The sequence below is a fragment of the Balaenoptera acutorostrata genome, chromosome 1 (assembly GCF_949987535.1).
Source record: "Balaenoptera acutorostrata chromosome 1, mBalAcu1.1, whole genome shotgun sequence".
Classification (NCBI taxonomy): domain Eukaryota; kingdom Metazoa; phylum Chordata; class Mammalia; order Artiodactyla; family Balaenopteridae; genus Balaenoptera; species Balaenoptera acutorostrata.
In genome coordinates this window covers 97,688,214-97,708,748 of record NC_080064.1, presented here as the reverse complement: position 1 = coordinate 97,708,748, position 20,535 = coordinate 97,688,214, and the positions used below count along the sequence as shown (strand labels likewise).

Genomic DNA, 20,535 nt, shown 5'->3' with positions numbered 1-20,535 from the left:
ACATGTCAATCTTTTCCATCAGTCTGCAAGATCAACAAGATGGATGTATTTCCCAAGGGCCAGCACCAATTCTGGAACCAAATTAATCTGGGTTCAAATCTGGGTTATCTTCAAAACTGTAGTTGGTCCCATTTAAAATGTATAGGTTTTACACTTAAATGTAAATGTCTAACATTCTTTTTACATTTCAGATTTAAGACAATATGAATAGAGCAGAAACAGTACCCCCTCACACAAACAGCAAAAATAATAATAAATCCAAGCTCTGCTACTTGTTACTATGTAACCTCGTGAAAGTTAGCCTCTCTGAGTCCCAATTTCCTCCTCTGTAAAATGAGGATACCACCAAGCTACCTCACAGCTGTACTATGAGGATTAAATGAAAACATACTTGGGCTTCCCTGGTGGCGCAGTGGATGAGAATCTGCCTGCCAATGCAGGGGACACGGGTTCGAGCCCTGGTCTGGGAAGATCCCACATACCGTAGAGCAACTGGGCCCGTGAGCCACAATTGCTGAGCCTGCGCATCTGGAGCCTGTGCTCCGCAAAAAGAGAGGCCACGATAATGAGAGGCCCGCGCACCGCGATGAAGAGTGGCCCCCACTTGCCGCAACTAGAGAAAGCCCTCGCACAGAAATGAAGACCAACACAGACATAAATAAATAAATAATAAAAAAAAAAAAAAAAAAATGAAAACATACTTGTACCAAGCAAAATACCCTTCATACACAGTAGCTGATAATTTCCTTTCTTCTTCTTTCTACATCAAAGCACAAGATTAAGAAAATCAATGATTTACTAGGAACCACTCTCATCCGTCCCCCCTTCCCTCTTGAGCAATAACTGTTCTCAAAAGACTTTTAACTACCTAGGGCAACTAGATTCTTTCCTCCTATGAAAGCAAACTATACATTTTAAGCAGAACCAACTACAGGGAGTTCCCTGGTGGCCTAGTGCTTAGCATTGAGGGCTTTCACTGCCATGGCCTGGGTTCAATCCTTGGTTGGGGAACTGAGATCCCGCAAGCTGCACGGCCAAAAAAATAAATAAAAATAACCCACAAAACAGTAAAAGTAGAACCAACTAAAGAACTCCAAGTTGAATTCTGATTTACATAGGCTTTATGACTCTTACACAACAGAGCAGTTCTTCATCCTACTCCATGCTAATAGCCCCTCTAAACCTGGGCGGTGTGGATCAAGAAAGACTGACTCCCTAGACTACAGGAAGCTAAAGACTTCATAACTAATGTATTCACTATATTAACAATTAACTTTAAATGTTCCTATTCATTTACTCCTGCCCTTGAACAATAGTATAAGATGTTAACACATTTCTAAGTAACCATAATCTAGAAATACTATCTCGGACAGATACAGGGTTTCAAGAAAAGCAAGAGTACACTGATTTTCTATCTCCTTCCCCCTCAAGATATCCCATGGGACAAAGAGGAAACAAACAGGCTTAGCATGTGTTTGGAGAAGTAGGCTGGTGAAGAACTTTATTTCAACATCTAATACATACTAGTCACTGAGGCAGACACATTTTATATTTAATCTTAATTTAATATTCACAAACTTTAGAAGAAAATACTATGATGACTATTTTACACATGAATAAACTTAAGGTCAAAGTAATTAAACACCCAGTAAGTAGAGGAGTCATAACTCAAACACAAACTGACAGAAAACCCTACACTTTCCCCTTCAGACAACCCTGGCTTCTTGAAAGTGTCACAGGATTACGAAGCTAATTTAATTGTAAGCAGTTATCTTATAATAAATTCGTTCCAACTCAAATTGGCAAAAACTTTTAATATCTAGATTGAAATGAAAAAGAGGATGCAAAATACCTAAGAACCAAAACAAACAAACAAATTAAAGCAACAAAACACATCTGCTACAATGCAATAAGAATGTAGTTGTTAAAGATAATGAACTTTTTTAGGTCTTCCAATATTCACCAACCCTGACCAAAGAAGGTAATGCCTAAGTATGTGCCACTTATAATTCCTCAATACTAAAATATTAGTTGAAATGTTTATAAAGTATTATCTATAAATACACATATTTAGTAGAGCCATGATAATTTGAACATAAAAGTTCAGTAATACTTTCTTCACAGTTACTCGCTGAGATATTTAAAACTATTAAGAGACCATTTCTTGCTGCTCTTACTCTAAGAAAATGTCATACCACCACTGGAAAAGGAATTTTCTATATACGTTGTTCATGAAATACTATTTCTGATACTAAAACTCTACCCGCACGGAGCAACTAAGCCCGTGTGCCACAACTACTGAGCCCGCGCACCACAACTACTGAAGCCTGCACGCCTAGAGCCAGTGCTCCGCAATAGAAGCCACCGCAATGAGAAGCCCACGCACAATGAAGAGTAGCCCCGGCTCGCGGCAACTAGAGAAAGACTGCGTGCAGCAATGAAGACGCAATGCAGCCAAAAATAAATAAAATAAATAAATTTATAAATAAATAAATAAATAAATAAATAAAACTCCACCTTATAGTACTTTTAAGTTTTTAAAGTTCTTTCCCACCTATTACCTCATCAGCATCATGTCAATCCTGTGAGGAAGATGGATTGGTATTAATATTCCTGTCTTACACCTAAGGACAAAAGCAAATTAAGACCAAGTTATTTGCCTAAAGTTACAAAGCTAGTCCTAATGGAGCCAATTCTGAAAACTAATTAACAACGCTGATTAGATCACAGCCCCTGGCTTTTCTTCTTTAATGATTTTCTAAAAGTTTAAAATTTAATAAAAGCAACAATTATACTTAAATGGACTGAAATAATTTGTGATATTTTTCAAATAATCTAGACATATTAACATATGTGATGCTATGTTTGTTTGCAAAAAATTAGCTCCTTAGCACATAAACTTGCCTAATTGTAAAACTGGCTTTTTCCATGAGAAAAACAAAAGCACACCGTGTATTAATATTTGATTTTAGATGTAATTTTTAAAAATCCAAACCTAGTTTCTCTGAGGACCTCATTATAAAACCAAAGCCCAATACTTCTTAAAAGCCTTGAGTGTTTCTCTTAAAACAGAATCTACTTGTATAAGGCTTTAAGACATATATACATATATATTTGCCTCATTTGGCTACTCATTCACCACAAATATCTACCTAAATGTCTCACATTTATCACCCATGGTCTTAACATGGGGACACAAATGAAAAACAACAACAGTCCTTGTAATCACCTTTTAAATCAATCAGTTTAAAATTCATGTTTTATTTCTATGAGAGGGAAGCTGGCATTACCTAGGATCATTGAGACAAATAAGACTATCATTTCTTTAAAAAGAAGAACTTACTCTCTGGTACATTCCAACAGAAGCTAACATATCGTAAAAATCTACTTCTATCCAAAACGATGATCAATAACAACCTAGTGACATTGTTTCAGGCATGCAGAGAATAAGACAGGGTGACCAACTGTCTGGCTTGCCTGGAAATCAGTGAGTTCCTGGGATCTATGACTCTCCGTTTTAAAACCAGGACAAGCTGGCCACCCTTACTAAGGAGTAAAGACACATCTGCATGTCTGGATACTTGACAGCAGGCAGCTAGAGACTAAAGTTTTTTCTATCCACGTTTACCAACAGTCACAAATTCAATTTATTTTTACATCATTCAAGCTCCAGTGAGCAAATAGAAACAAATAGGATACACAGTAGTACTTAAGAAGGGAGGCATTACAGTTTTAATGAAAATCCACTTTCAGGCATTAACTGACCGAGGACTTGTGAAGTGAAATTTTCAAAACTGAATTAACTTTCCCTATTGAAAAATTTCCAACTTTCACTTTTACACTATTTTTACAAAACTAACAATTTGGGCCAAAATAAAGCCAAGATGTCCCACTCTTTGGTTGGTGTCAACCAACATCAACATTCTTTTAGCAAGGAAAAGAGAAATCTATCCCTTAAGAGCAGTATTTCAGGACCAAGGAAATGATAGATAAGTTTTAAAGAACAAGAGCTAATATTACCTTCCTTCAATATCCCAACTAGTCAAAGTTGAGTATAAATTATTTAAAAACACCAACCTGTAGATCAGAGGAGTTTATCACACTTGATTAAACCATGTCAAGCCTAAATGCCCCAGCTGTGCAGCATAGTCCTCTGAAGCCATAGTAATAAGATAACTCACCAACTGGCAGGTGTCTTAGGTTCTGCGATTAATGGGTGTCTGCCTGGATGAGAACACATGTATGTGCCCAACAGACGACCTCGTCCTGCTTGGCTAAGAGAGGAGAGAAGCTAAAAAACTAGTCAGTTGTACAGTACTTGTTTTATAATGGAAAGAATCAGACTTTGCCCCAGAGAAGAGACTTACAATTCATGCAGACTTTTTAAATGTCCTCTGTACATATTTTATACCCCGATTTTCACTTACCAGAAAATGACAATAAAGATCTAAGAGGATAAAAACCAATTTTATCATCCCAAAATGAGATATAAGTGAAAGTGAGAATTATCATACTGAGTTCACTGCTTCAAGAAATGTGAAGTCAGAGTCACGAGAAAAATAAATCCATATTCAAACCCTCCTATTACATTTAATGACTTGATGTCAGTTTCCACTCAAGTAAAAATCAGTAGTTCATATTTGCCTTCTAGTACACTGATGTATATATCCTTATGTGAAAACTGATACCATGCCACAGTTAATACGGGTTTATAAATATGGAGTTTAAAAGAAACTTACCCTTTCCCTTTGTGCAGCTCTGACTTCCAACCCAGTTTCTACAGAAACAGAAGGACAAATGCCAATGCCAGAAGTCTGCCAATTAGAACTCATCTTTTAGTTGCTGAATAATAAAGCCATATCCCAAAGTCGGCTATAGGTTTTTGATTGTCAGTAGTTCCTAAAAAGAAACCCAGGAGGAAAAAAAGACATTTAACCAATTACTCTACTTAGAAATGTTCCCTCCTTTAAACTTGGCTATTAAAAAAAAATAGAGGAGGTAGATCCAATACGATGTGTTAAAATTTTTTTTTTTAAATTAGGGCTTCAGACATCTCTAAACTTAAGGAGCAGCAAATAGAAGAAAAGGCGTCTCTGAAGGTTCAAAATACCTTTAAACCAGTAATATTAAAGAAAAAAACACTCATGTATCACAGAAATAAAGTATTTTCAACCACCAAACCTTAAAGTTCGGATGAATTCATCCTTTTCATGGAATGAATTTCCAGTAAGATTAATAACACTGCAGAGGGTAAACTTCATAAATGAAATTTGTCAGGAGAAATAAATGATACAGGTAAGTCTCCACTAAAAAATAAAAAAACACCTCTCATGTCTCAGGAGAAATCTATAAATCATAAATGAACCCTAGAAAAGTTTTCTAGAGACGCTGACATTGCTGTGCTTAATGAAAAATCCCTCTAAAACACATATGCCAATTTAAAAATTTAAAAATTGTGGGATGAGAATAATCTGGCTGCAATTTTTCATTTGATATCAACATGGTTGCTTGGTTAATGTACTTTAGAATCTTTTATCATAAAAACTTATACATTAAAAATAGCATTTCTGTATCTAAATTGATATCATGCAATTTACAGTATTTTCTGAACATTCACATTGGTCCATTCCCTTCAATATATACAAATCTTGTTGCTATGTGAGGAAAAGCAGTTTATTAATGAAGTTATTATCATACAATAATTTAAAAACAAAAGCAATTAGGAACCACTCCTCAATCCCGTCCATATCCGTCCCCTCCATAGAAAGCTCTGAACCTACCTCTACCAAATTTTCTAAATTATGGGGTACCTATCAGTACAGTGTCTCAAATATCCTCACCTGTATCTATAAAAAAATAACATGTTCTTTCTCACAATGAAAAGAGTGGGCTAGAACAGAATAGGAGGGAGAGAAAAAAATGTAAGTATAACAAAATAAGCAAGAACCAACCAACTAGGATAGACAACAATAACCCCTCCCCTATCTTGGTGGCAGAGACCCTCTGGTAATTCTCTGGTCACCAGAAGCTCACTACCTATGAACTCTTGTTCTTACTTTTCTTACTGAAATATTTTTTTTAAATCTTTAAAGTAAATGTCATTGACTAATGCACAAATCTGAGAATCTTATGCATGAGGGATAAGATTCTAATCACCCATTTTTACTACAAAGGACATTTATGTATCTGCATCTTAATAAGTACTTCTCAAACCTTCCAGTACAGAGGAATCACCTAGGGATCTGAGTCCATTCAGTGGGTCTGTGTGAGGCCTTGCAATTCTACATTTCTTAACAAGCTTCTAGGTGATGCTATTACTGCTGGTCTGAGGGCCACACTTTCAACAGCAGAAATTCTAGAAGACTAAACAATATACATACTCTACTGAACCCAAATTATACTCTGAAAGTTTTTGGCTTTGATGTTCAAACAGTTTTTAAGAGGCTGACTGTGCGTGTGTTGGTCCGTATGTTTAAGATTTGTCTCTAGGGCAGTGGTTCTCAACCCTGGCTACATACTAGAATCACGTGGGCACTTAAAACAACAGTGGGGCCTTGGCAGAGCCCCACTGTACCTAGATCAATTTAAATTATCTACAAGAGACTCCCAGCTATTGGTATTGAAAAGTTCCTTGGGTGATTTTAATGCACAGCCAGGTTTGAGACCTCTGCTACAAAATGCAGAAAAATTCTAAAGAGTGTATTTATTGAAGTGTTTCTCTATAAAAGAATATACACAAACGATATGCTTATCTTGGGAGCAAGGTAAAACTACTGACAGTCAATTTCTATATGCTAAAATACAATTTTATCAAACAACACTTTTCTCGATATGTCTTAAAAATATGTAATAAAAATATATATGTATATGGTACCTCAAAGTGTTAATTTTACCTGTAATAATATTTCTACCCTGAACACAGATGCAGTAACAAGCTTATGCATGACAGCTTTTCATTAAGCCCCTTTCTTGGGTAAAAGGAAAATCTGCTGGTTACATGAGAAAGGTCAGATACTAATTCAGTACTTTAAAACTGTATACACACATGTAGCTGGCTTGCAGAGGATGACAGCCATTCCACAAAAACCCTCTAAATTGATTTTTAGTATGGAAGTTTGGTTTGATACCACTAGAAAAATTACAAGTTATGAAACAGAGAAAACACGGTCAGTGTGTTATAGCAGAAACTATATGTGACTATAGTGTAAACTGTCATGACAGTTTGCTGAAAGCAGAAAGAATAAAAAATGACATGTTGAGAAAATGAAGATGTACAAGGAGGAAGACCTCAGGGTAGTCAACAATTATGAGCCTGAAGAAGAAATAAAATCTCTATTACAGTATTTAAATAAAAGAACACTGCTTATCTCTGAGCAAGAACATATTCACAGTTTTGCAGAGAATTTGAAATGTTCATTTATCTTTGAAGGAAATTTTATCTTTGATGTGTAAATGGTTGAAAGATTTCCTGTTTTGAATTACTCATACTGTGTCTTCAATTTCTGTAGCTAATTAATTAATTCTTCAAATATTTGGGTACCTATTATATACGAGGCACTATTCTAGATCTTGGGAATAATTGAAAGAAATCTGAAAGACATTTATTTGTTACTTTCCTGAGACACATAGTCAAATCTTGATCAAATCACTTCATCCCCCTGCTTAAAACCTCCAATGGCTTTCCACTGCATTCAGCTTTAGAATACAATCTAAACCCTTAGTCCTTGGCAACAAGGCCCTAACTTAGTTTACTACCTCCCTTCTTTCATCAGATTATGAGCTCCATGAGACATAAGGAGCTGTTTTCCTCACCAATATACTCCCAAGACCTAGAATACTACTTGATACATAACAGGTACCTAAATATTTGAAGAATTAAATAATTAGCTATATCAATCAAAGACAAACCAAGTATTGATAATTCAAAATGGGAAATCTTTCAACCATTTACAAGTCAAAGATACACTCAACTTTACCTATAATTCCATTGTATCTCAATCCTATTAGTAACCTAGTTAGGAGGTATGAGAGAAAAGTGATGGTTCATTCATGGAAAACAACTTACATTGTGTACATACACATATACTCACTCAATCCTACAATCGCTTTCAATTTCAAAATAGGCTACAATCACATTATTTTTTAGATTAACTGAAAACGCAAGGATACCTCAATCAGTTTCTGGCTATGTACCCCTTAGCCAAGTCATAAAACTTTTCTGGTACCCCTTTAGTATTTCATAAACTAAACAGCAACGCTTCTTCACAGACAGTTATAAGGTAAAATTAAATACTAAGCTAGATTGAATTCCTGGGAGATATAATTACATGACTATAAAACTATTACTTAAGTGACAATTTTAAGTAATAAATTCCACGGCATTTGCAGTTTCATTCTGCTTGTCTCTTCAATAGCTCTGAATTTATCTTCTGGAAGCTCCTCTCAGCTTCAGAATCTGAACACTATTCTGGCTCTCCTACCTGAGCCTCTTTTCTAGCACCATCTTCCCTTCCCATGCCTTAAATATGACATTACCCCAAGTTTATACTTCAACACTCTACTCTCTGTGGCTTAGTGCTGCTCAACCCATGGCCACTGACCACAGACTACATCAGAATTACCCAGAGGGCATGTAAAAGAACAAAGACTCCTGGGCCATGTTGGCCCTAACAAAGCCCAGAATTTCTGGGGTTGGAGCTAAGGGCCTGTATGTTTCCCAAGAACCTCAAATGCTGATACACTATAGTTTGAAATACACTATCCAGACATTTTCTCAAGTTTGCAGCTTTAATCCCATCCCAGCCTCTGGAAAAAAGTGAGGTATGACAGTACAGTGACCAAGAGCCCTAGCTAGAACAAAAGCCTGGTTAGAACCCTGGCTCTATCACTTACTAGCTGTCAGATTATGGTCTGTGGTGAAAAGTGGATGAGACAATGTTTGTGGAGGACTTGGCAGAATGCTATTGAATAAATGACTGCTATCAGTATTGTTGCTTTACATCAGCATCCCTCAACTCATTATCCATCCTCACTCCCCACCTGCCTAAAACTGGCTTGCCTTTCAGGACTCCCTATTTTGTTGACCCAACTACATTACTAGTTTTCTAGACTCAGCCTGCATCTTTTCCATGTATCAACTTCTATTATTATTCATGCTTCTTGGCCTGACATCTCAATCCCAACCTCCCTCCACCATTCTATATCCTTCTCTAACTAACAACTTATTTTGTAAAGCCTTTCCTGACCACCCCAGCTTAAAGTTCATATACTCAATCATATACCCATATGGCCAGTAAAAATTCAATTAATCAAATTTGACCTGTGACATCTCTCCCATAGTTGTCTTAAACTATGAACTTTTTTCCCTGATATTTAACTATTTACCTGTTTATATCTAGTTTCTCCAATTAGAGTACAAGTTGCTGACAGGGGTAGAGACTATTTGATACTTTGTCCTATATACTCAGCATCTTAGTTCTTAACATACAGCCAGCATTTAATTTATACAGGAACCCTACCTGAATGCTTAATATCACAGCATTTGGGTACAGAAGCATGTTAAGTAATTTTACCTCAAAATCAAAATCTCTTTTTGGTTGCTTCTTAGCAACAATCTTGTCTGAGGTTTGAAGGAATTTTGTTACTCAATAAACTCCTCTGCTTAGAACTTATAACTAGGTTATAATTCAAGTTTTTAAGTAAAAAGCCTATTTTAACCAGGAAAGCTTAAAAAGAGCAAACTGGAATGGGAAATGGTGGTGATGGTCAGATAAGCCATAACCATATATCTTATTGCAAAGAAGAAAAATAGATGCTGTACAAGCCATAAGCACTAAATTTATTGCCTCAGATAAACAGCTTGTAAATAATAATGTGCCTTAAGCTACCAAAGTGGCAATTTATAAAATCTAGGTTGTTTTACTGAAGTCAGGGTAATCCCCATTTTCAATTTTAATACAACCAGACTTTTCAAAATGAGCACAAGTCAACTCAGGGGTGTTCTTGGAACTATTTCCTTTATAATAGAACCCTAAATTTAGATCATACAAAAGACACTGGAAAACCACACATAAAATGCCAAAGGGCAGTTTCCAATTTATAAAACCAGAACTCTAGATCTAATACTCAACCCAATTAATATTTTTTCTTCATGGTGTAGCTGGAAATAAAATGATTTCATGAGCAGTTTCAAAAAACTGTGTATCTTTCCATTTTGCATGACATGGTCCCATACACAAATAAACAAATGCCCTGTCTGCAACATTTTTTCTTCTTCTTGAGAGATGAAGAAAGATACCAAACATGGAGAAATATGTAGAGCGTAACAAAATCTTCCTCAAATTGCCACAGTGATTTTAAATATTTTTTTACTAACTGTAAAAACTACTTAATGGGCTTTCAGTAGTCAGAGAAAGAAAACACACTGGAAATTAACATTTCCAACAGAAATAAACTGTTTAAAGAAATGTACATGAGAGATCATTTAGCAAAGCTTTAAATGGCAGCCAACTCATAAGCACATGTTTTAAAAACTGTTGAAAATGACATACTGAGAACCTAAAAACCATCGTACTTCACTTTTCCCCTTTGGAAAGGGATGAAAAACAAAAATCTCATGAAAAAGAAAAATTCCCTTCAAAATATTTGATCCCATTTAAAATAAAGCAAGGAAACCTAAGTTGTATTATACATTTAAGAAGTTGTGCTTGTATTAAGCGGCCAAAGCCTCACACCTGATTAATGTTGGAGGGAGGGGCTGGAAGGGCTCAGAAGGCTGGCAGGGCTAAATGGACAATGAAAATGGTTAAGAGCTAGATCTTCCTCAACATTGTCCATTCACCTCCTAAAGTTCATTGTAGCTACCTAATTTTATAATTAAATAAATCTCCCTGTGGAAAAAGAAAAAAATTAACTATTTTGGCTAAATTATCTGTCATTCCCAGTCTGATAATATACTTTTTTGCTATACATACTAAAATATTCTTAACTTGGAGGTTTAGAAACCAGTGTTTGTAATAAGCAACATTTTTATACCAGTTGAGTTCTTCCAGCACCATTAAATCACCACTAAGGGTGAAGGCTATGGCTAAGAGAAAACGTCAAATTTTTGTAGGTCCAAATCCATAACCAGGATTTTAATACTTTGGCTCTCACATTAAAATAATTTTTTCAAACGTTAAAACAAATTTTAAAACTTAGAAAAATCAAAATACCAAGTAGGACAAAAGTTCTGGCCTGCAACTTTGTTAATACAACACTTTGGTGAGGGGAGGAAGCTAGTAACAGCAGCAGAGTGCCTAAAGACTTCCAATCAGAGAAACATACCCCAAAACATTAAAAGCCCTCACCCTATTAATTATAATGCATTTTGACCTCTAAAAACCCTCTTACCTGTTTACAAGAGTTTATACAGCTGTTTGCCACTGGAACACCACCTTGCAGAGTATAAGCGTGGCATCCTTTGTTGATAATCACCTGTTGCCTAAGTAATCATCATCCCGCATGGAGACAGACAGCACTAGGGCTCTTCCATCCGAGGTTAAAATTCAAAACAAGCCCAACAAGCCTGCATTTCAAGGTGGTCTTCGTCTGCAACTAGTTAAGTTTAAAACTGGCAAACAACAATGGTGTCTGAAGCCAATGGTGCAGCACTGCTGGCTTCCTCTTGAACTCCAGCGTTGTCACTGTGCACCGAAGTCTCCTGCTGCAAACAGGGGAGTTGTTCTCCTGTACTGGAAACAGCTTCCAAAGCTCAGGAGCCCCTGTACAGGATAATGCAGGAACTAAAGGCAAACACTTTTTCCTCCTTAAGGATGCCTCCATTTTTTCCTCACAATCTGTACTACCAACCGAAGTGACTGGGCCTGAGTGTGCGTTCGTACCTATGAAACCGTCACGGTGCATGCACATCCAAGGCATGTGGAACCACAGGTCAAATAAGGCACAGATACCAAGTAACGGTTCTAATTACAAACGCTAGCTCTCAGGAACTCTTCATCCATTCAGAACTAAACCCATCACTGCATAACTCTGGCAAGAAGCCCCTGAAGATGGAGGAGCTCCTCAAATGTGTCAGGAAAGGCTTTATTAACATCATCATTAACATTTAAAAAGCAAGCGGAGCATTTCTCCTTCTTTTGGCAATTTGGTGCAAATGTTAAGAGCAAGATAAAGCAATTTCAAACTTTTCTTCAAATTAAAAATGAAACTAAGGCCAAACGTGATGGGTGAACAAAATAAATCAAAACTTAAATTTCAGCAACTCCGGCTCTTCAAACCAGCAAAGCCCCCGACTCGTGCACTGTGGTGAGGCTTACGGTGCTTGCCCCGGCTTCTTGCGTGCCAGCAAACAGCACCATTTCCTCATAAAGTTGAGGACTGAGAAGCAAATGATCCCCTTCACTGCAAACAAAGGGGGTCACAGTAACACTAGTGATCCTTCAGAATTGACACACTGTGATAGTCAAAATGATGGTCTCCCTGCTTCTTGCTCAAGACATACAAGATCTGAGCAGCAGCAAGTACCCCCTCAGCTGCAAACAAAGGGGTCAAAGGTTTGCCGTCAATTCACTTCCAGGCAGAAAAACATTTTCCTCAAAAGAAACAATTTATTTAGAATAAAACAAAAGCAGCTCAACTGTGAGCGCACGTTTGAGTGACAGCTACTTTTAAGCTGTGTGAGCCATAAAAAGGGTTTTTCTTTTCCAGAAATCTTGTGTACACAGCACAAAGCAAGGTCATTTTTTTTCCACTTAAAACACCGGCATTGGCATCACAATAGCAGATACACAACTTTAAGCTGCCATTTTAGTAAAATGCACAAATACTAAACAGATTAGCTTTCTTCCATCAAGAGGCCCATGTAAACTCCACATAAGCCACAACTTCTCTTCAAAAAGGTCCATTAGAGCTTTGAATTCTGTATCTTCATCCGTTGTTCACCAGTTTTGCTTGCGGGGGGGGAGGGGAAAAAGGTTATTCAGTACAAATGTTTACAATATTAAAAATATATATATTTCCCCTATGCCATTATAGCTGAACATAACATTAACAAGACCTTCCTGGATAGTCCACCTTGACTTCAAAAAGCACCAATAATACCCACTGGCACAAACCTTGAAATGAATTTACTGTATGAATAGACAACAAGTAGAACAATAAGGGTGGATTTTTTTTTAAAGACTGCAATTAAGTGAGGATTATAGGACTGAAAATATCCTTGGTACTCATGTAACTGAGTAAAACATATCAAAAAAACTCAGAAAAAAGTAAGTTTACAATCAATTTATAATCAATATATTCTAAATATAACTTAAAAAATGAAACTATAAAAAGGAGTTTAGTCAAACTTTTACCCCCTCTATTTTCATTCTGTAATTTATATGGAGCAATACAGACCTACTCCATTACTGTAGAAAGGGGTCAAGATACAAAGCCTTTTAAAAATCCACCTTCATCTGTGTTACCAAAGACAGCAGCTGTTATTTTCTTTTAAGAAAACCCTCATACAAACAATCGCTAAACAGCCAAAGAACACTGTAGGACTTTTACTTTCCAACTCTGTTTACATCATACATATAAAACTCTTCATTAGCTAGACAGTTCACCGTGGTTACCTGAAATCGTTTTCTCCCTTTAGGCACACCACTATAACCAGAATGTTAACAGGGTCAGCTCCATTTCTCTTCTTGTTCTCATACCTAACTCCTATCTCCAAACCAAACACTGTGGCAGACAGAAAAAAAAATGTCCAGAAATTCTCTCCAAAAATTTTTTCACAAAAAAGGTCATTAAGGCCCTCTTCTCAACAGGATTTCCTAGTTCTGTTACCACAGTTTTTGGTGAGTGGTTCCTATAGGGAGCCAAACTGCAGTTCAAGCTGTACCTGCAAATGAGCAATTTCACTGTCTGAAGAAAGTGGATTTAAAATCAAAAAGACAAAAAACAACAAAAAAATTGTCAGTGAAAACCTGCTCATAAAATAGTTTTTAAATAAACCTAAACAAGTGTTTGACTCAGAAAGCAACACACACCTTACTTTTACTATTGTATCTCAAATGATCTGAGTTAAGAAGGTCCAGAGTATATATATTACCTTCAAAATGTGACAAGAGCTTATACCAGCCAGAGGATGGACATTTTAAGATATAATCCTTAAAGGGAAAACTCTATCTACTCTCAGGTGAGAGTCAAAATATACATCTTAAACCAGGAATTTAAACTTTTTGCGTGGAAAACTCTTTATAGGAATCCCAGTTATAACCAACAAAATAATATTAAAAAATTGGCTAGGAGCTGAATGATTAATTTTTCATAAACTTTGAAGTTGTGATTAAAAATCTAAATTAGCTTGGCTTTTTTTTTTTTTTTACCAGTAATACTTAATAAGTTGTTTAATGATATACTGAAGAAATTCTTTCCATCCATTTGAACTGAGTTCCAAAAAAATCAATTAAACAAATACATTTTTTTAAAGTAAAAGAAACAATTGGTTGTTACAAAGAACATCCAATGTTGAGATTATGAAATTCTGGCTAATGAGAATTAGAACCAGATAGTTTTAGACATTTGTTTTCATTACACTCTGAAGTTTTAAGTAGTTTACCAATATTATGAACCTGCACAACAGAACGAGCAACACAAATTAAGAGATTCATCTGAATGATGGCACTCTGCAGGTACACACCAAACTAAACATAATTAGTTATAATACATACATTTAGAAATGGTATCAAGCCATTGTTTCAAAAACATTGAAGCACAAACTGCCCAGATCTAACAAAAGCCACAATGTCAGATAAAGATTCAAACAAACATGGAGCAAAACCCACAGTACTCTGCTCTTCGGTAAGCTGTCACATCAACTTAAAAATAAAAAAAGAAAACCACACACACTTTGGATTAGAGTAAAATTAGATGTCATGGACTTCACCCCCTAAAAGAGTAAAATCATTTGTCCAGCCATCTTATCAAAAGATATTCGAAAGTTAATGGTTAGTGAGATTATTTAAACTGGAAAAAATGTATCTAGCCACAAATTGTACTTTGACCCCACTTATGCACAGACTGCACACTTGCATAAGTTTCTGAACAGATGTCTACTCCACATTAGCATGTCAAGCAAAGCTTTTTAAAAGCAAAAAGGACCAAAAGTCTTAACTGTAGGATTTCAGGTATTTTCCCTACAGGCACACCAAGGACCTTTGTGCTCATGGCCTAGTATCTTCCTTCTCTCAAAATGGCTAGTTTTTCCAGTTTAAAAACAAAAAATACAAAAACTTCCAAACTTAAAAAGAAAATTTACAAATGCATAGTGAAAACCAAAAAGGATGACACATAGTGATGAGGCTTTCATGCTGACATGCATTAGACACCTGTCATAACGGACAATTAAAAATTACATGACATTTCCCTGGGTTATTATTGGTGCTATTTCAAAACTATCAGCTTTGATAACAGAAAGAAAACAGTTGGGTTCTGCCAGGCTTTCAAGAAGTCACTCGCACAGACTAGAAACATGACCATGATCCAAAGGTCCTCAAGTTTCTAATCATAATTAAACATAAAAGGCCTTAGCTAAAGTCCTCAACATTTAAATCACGGGGGAAATATACCTACAAATGACCTGAGAAACTAGGGGTGGAGGTGGTGGGGGTAGATGAAAAAAAAAAGACAAACAAGGAAAACACCCATTACTGTTAAGCAGCAAAAACCCTTGTTAAGAACCAGAAGTTGATATAATCTTCAGTTTTGGAAAAAAACTGTCAGGATGGGCTAAATTATTTTGTATTAATTCCAGGTGTCTGGGAAAATAAACCACTAAAAAAGGGTTTTCCTAAACTGACATTTCAATTTTCTGTGGTTGGACACCAGTGAAAATATAAACACAAAATTTCAAAGATATTCAAAATATTTTCAATAATGTAATGTCATCGCTACTGTTTAAATATGAAAATAAAAATACAAGCAAAATTTGGAGAGTATGTCAAAGGCATTTCACGATGACATAAAAAAATCTGCGATCCAGCTATGGCTGATTAATGCCCACTGAAACAAAAGATGACTTATGAGCCTGCAGACAACTCTTCTTTCTATTACTGAAATCAGAAATTTGAATGGATACAAAAATAAAAACTCATCTCTGATGAAAAACACAAGTTTTGAAATATGCACAATTAAATTAGAACTGTACCTGCTACATCTCTCTGAAAAAGTCAGTGAAAACACCACCACACACCAACGACTGACCAAAGAATTCTGATTTTAAAAGCACCTACTCACTTCCTGCATACTAGTGTAAGCGTAAGACATATGTGGTCTGTAACATACTCCTCAATGTTTACTGAACAGTTTCTGCTACAAACCAAAAGTGCATATACAGGATACAGAACTCAAGAGCTAATGATGAAAATGTGTATGTTAAAGCAAACTCTCTGGGAATAAACCATGTATTTTAAGAGAAATACTCAAATACCTGAATAAAATAATCACAATGTTATATGATTTACCAGCTTATACTAATGAGATCCCTGATCAAATTTCAGCCACAAAAACAACATTTCTGGTACAGGAATTATTTACCTACATACCAATCAAACCATTTTTAGGTGTATATTATCATCTTTATATAGTCAGTGGGCTCTTTGTTTTCCAAATTCTGACTTTTCAAATTTCTGGTTTTGTAACTTGGAGGATTTTTTTAAGCTTAAGGTTAAAAAAGAAAAAAACTGCAGAAAAAGAGGAAAAAAGTTACTCATAAGAGTGGGAACTCCTAATTAAAGTAAATTCATTTGCCTGCTACCTTTAGGGCATCCCTTTCACTTAAAGTAATAGCTAAACTCTCCTGACTTCTATTTTAAAGAGGTTTATAAAAATATAAAAAAGAAAAAAGCTACAACTAAACAACTAATTAAAAAGAAAATTGCATCCGATGCTGTATCCCATCACACATCACAAAACAGGAACCATGTCAAAGTACTAAATACAAGTTACATATGGACTTTAAGACGCACCACGGACAATGATCATGACCAGGTAATCTTCTTCAGATTTGGCCAGTGCCTTGGCAGGGGAATCCAGGAACTGCTGGGAGAACTCACAGGGTGGGAAGGCATGAAGGACTCCGGTGTTTTCCTTGTCTTTGTTGCCCCCCACAGGGAGGCTGATCACCCCAGCGGCCTGCTTTTGCTTTAAATAGGACACGAGGTTCCTAAGTGGCCTCTGAGTAGAGGTGGCAGTGTCTGAGGTGGCCGAGGAAGAGGAGGACCTGCTATCAGAACTTCCAGGCACAGCCAGAAGAATAGCATAACCATTGGGCCCTGCCACTTTGATGCGTCGAGTTACTTCATCCAACTTGGGCTGGTCCAAACGAAGACGCTGAGTGATCTTGAGCTGGGCCACTTTGCCTCCAGTTGAGCCCTCCACAAGAAGACTACTAGCCACCTGGAGGTCGCCCTGCAACAGATGCATGTTGGAAGGAAAGTTGCTGTTCTTCAACAGAAGCATGCCCTGCCAGGCCAAACAGAGTTTGGGAGAGGCTGCTGCTGCAGGGGCTGTCCCACCATCCAGTTTCTGGGAAGGGGACTTCAGCTTCGATGAAGCAGTGCTGGTGCTGGGTGCACTCCCATCAGACCGGTCTTCTTTTTTCAGAGGGCTTTTTCCCTCAGTGGAAGCAGCTGTCCGGTGCTTCCTATCCCGTTCAGCTGATGCAGAGTTTTTACGGTCTCGCTTGTCACCCTGGCTCTTCTCCAAACTACCTCGTCGGTCTCTGATTGGAGACGGCCTTTCCAAGAGAAGACGGGAAGATCGATCATTGTCACTGTTGTAGCGATCCCGGCTACTGCTCAATTCTGGACTGCGGTCAGGAGAAGGTGCGCAATGACGTTTTCGTGGTCGGTCACTCTCCGGGGACCTATCCAGATGCCGTCCCCCACTCTCCTCAGGCAGCCTTCGCTTCCTAGGTTGGTCTCTGCTGCTGGGCAGATCTCGATCACCTCTGTCCCGGTCCAAGGACCAGCCATCCCGCCTGCGATCCAGGCTATCCAGTGGCTCATAAGCAGGCACAGCAGTAGCTGCAGTCCGAGTGCTGCGTTCACGAACTGGGGGCGGGGGTGGCACCCAATCGGAGTCAGGATAAAGGTCCCTATCACGATCTCTGTATAGTAACGGTGGTGTCCTGTCCCGAGCACCCCTCAAAGGGTCAGGTGCCCGGTGTCCAAAAGCATCTGTCACCAGTTCATAATGAGTTAAGGGCAGAGGCTGCAGATATTGCTGCTGGTAACGATGTTCTGTGTCTGCAAAGTCTACTCTAAGGCGACGATCTGGGCCACCAAGGGGGAAGCCCCGCATATGGGTCCAGGCAGCATGAGCCGCATCCAGGCTTTCGTACTGGATATACGCCCAACTATCCCCTTTGCGGTAGTCAATGGTGCGTATGGTGCCAAATCGGTCAAACTCCCGTGCCAGGGCAGCAAGAGGCACCCAAGGACCCAGGCCACCTACCCAGAGGCGGGTGGTGGGTGTAGCTTTGCCATAACCAATTTTGATAGGATTCCGAATTATAATTTTGCCAGACATTGCTAGTTTGGCCCGGTGAGACATGTCTAGGTTCTCAAATTTAAGAAAGCCATAGGTACTGGTCTGGCCCCGAGAAGGCCTCTTGATATCTACTTCTGTGATGACTCCAAAACGGTCAAAAGCCCTTCTTAGATCACTCTCTGTCACAGTGATGTCTAGGTTGCCCAAGAAAAGCGTCCGGTTAGCGCGCTGATCATCCTCGGGTGAGATCTCATCCACTTCTCTGAAAGGAGCAGCACCTGCTCCAGCTCCCACCCTTGGCTCAAGACTGTAGGCTGGGCGTACTCTCTCATAGAACGAGTAGTCTCGCTCTCTCTCCAGGTCTCGGGGCAATGGTGGCGGAGGTGGAGGGGGCAGGCGGCCAAGAGCCAACTGCTGCAACCGGTAGTCTCTGTATCCCAAGGCTGCGCCACCAGGGGAAAGTGATCTCTGGCCTCCACCACCTCCTCCAGGGGGGTGCCGGTGACCACCTACAGAGGACCCGACAACACTGGCTGATGGAGGATAAGAATCTTTGTCTAAAGGGGAGCGGCTGCGGCGCCGGCTCACATACACAGCTTCTATCTTCAGGGGCCGGTCATAGAGCACTAAACGCCCTCTGGCATGCTTGGCCGCCCGCGCGTCCTCTGGCCGCCGGAAGTTCACAAAGGCTACTCGCTCATCCCCGCTGCCAGAACCCGAGAGATGACTGATTTTGACACTTACATCACCGAAGCGTTTGAACTCGTGAAACAGTCCGTCCTCCACCGCTTCGTCACTCAGCTGAGACCCCAACTCGCTTATCTTCAATGTCTTGTATTCCCCGCCGTCCCCGCCGCCAGGAGCTGAAGAGGCGGCCCCAGAGGAACGTGACTCCCCGCCTCCACCCCGGGAGCTGCTGCGCGACTCGCCCCCGCCCGAGGAATTTTTGGTGCTTGGGGAGCTGTAACTATGCAAGCGGCTACTGGAGCTGCCCCCACCGGTGTCGTACTCTCGGCTACCACCTCGGCTGCTAGACTTGTCCAGATGAAGGCTGCGCCGCGACCCGCCGCCGCCGTCGGTCTTTCCGCTGCTGCTCCCATTGCTGCCACCAGAGCCCCCTAACTTCTTGCTCCGCTCCCCGCGGGAAGTCGAGTCCTCACCACCACGGGAGCGTTTCGGCTTGACTGGGGAGCGCTCTTTTCCCTTCATTGTAGCGGGTCGTCGGAGGTCTTCTCCGCGGAACTGATTAACCCGCCGCCCCGCGCTCGTTTCACACAGCGGAACCGCACGCCGCCATCTTGGACTCCGCCGCGGCAGAGGGTCCCGCCCCGCAGTCTTCATTGGTCAATTAGCTCCTCTCTTCTACAGTCTCATTGGGAAAACTATTTGTCTGTCTTTACATCTCCCCGCGCTCCGGGAAGGCGCCCGCCCGACCACTGTTATTGGGTTCCCAACGCCCTAGTCAGAGTACCTCATTGGTTATATTCGTTGTCCATCTTAACGGTTCCTCGCGCCAGACTGTAGCTCCGCCCCCCGCACTCTATGGTCACCTGACCCAAAGTCTGGAGGCGTTGATTGGACAAAAAGTCTGCCCTGTAACGGTACTTCTTGCGCGATGAAAGCGGTGATCCCACCTCCTCATCCGTTTCATTGGTTTGTGACCCCGTCCTTTAGCCTACTATTTGGGAAGTCGGGCCATATGTTCTAGCATTTTTTTTCTGAGAGGCCGGGTCACAGCGATCTCGCGAGAGAGACAGAGAGAGAGAGAGAGAGAGAGAGAGAGAGAGAGAGAGAGAGAGAGAGAGAGGGAGAGGGCTCCCTCCTTCTACCCCCTTCTTCCAACTCCTCCGGCGGCTGAAAGAAGTTTAAATCTGATTGGATGTTGACGAGGAAATTGATAGGCCGAAATAACTGTCCATCACTCGCTTAAAGGGGTAGGCCCATACACTGAGGAAGCTGCCTGAAGGTGAAAGAGTAGAATACGCGCTTGCTCTGCGA

At 39.4% G+C, this 20,535-nt stretch overlaps 1 protein-coding gene across 1 annotated transcript; it reads right to left on the bottom strand.

The window, feature by feature from the left end:
* Positions 1–702: 702 nt before the first annotated feature.
* Positions 703–20,267, bottom strand: RBM15 (RNA binding motif protein 15). Its single transcript, XM_007169442.2, has 3 exons — positions 17,013–20,267; positions 11,392–12,950; positions 703–4,899 (listed from the first exon to the last, which is right to left on the bottom strand). Exons 1-2 carry the CDS (start codon positions 19,876–19,878, stop codon positions 12,928–12,930), a joined length of 2,889 nt encoding a protein of 962 aa, XP_007169504.2. The 5' UTR covers positions 19,879–20,267; the 3' UTR covers positions 703–4,899; positions 11,392–12,927.
* Positions 20,268–20,535: the final 268 nt, after the last annotated feature.

Coding starts and splice junctions, on each gene's coding strand:
- RBM15 (XM_007169442.2), bottom strand. CDS start 19,878: ATGAAGACTGCGGGGCGGGACCCTCTGCCGCGGCGGAGTCCAAGATGG. Junction 12,951..17,012: donor GGTCATGATCATTGTCCGTG/GTGCGTCTTAAA, acceptor CCCCCCCGCAAG/CAAAACTGGTGAACAACGGA.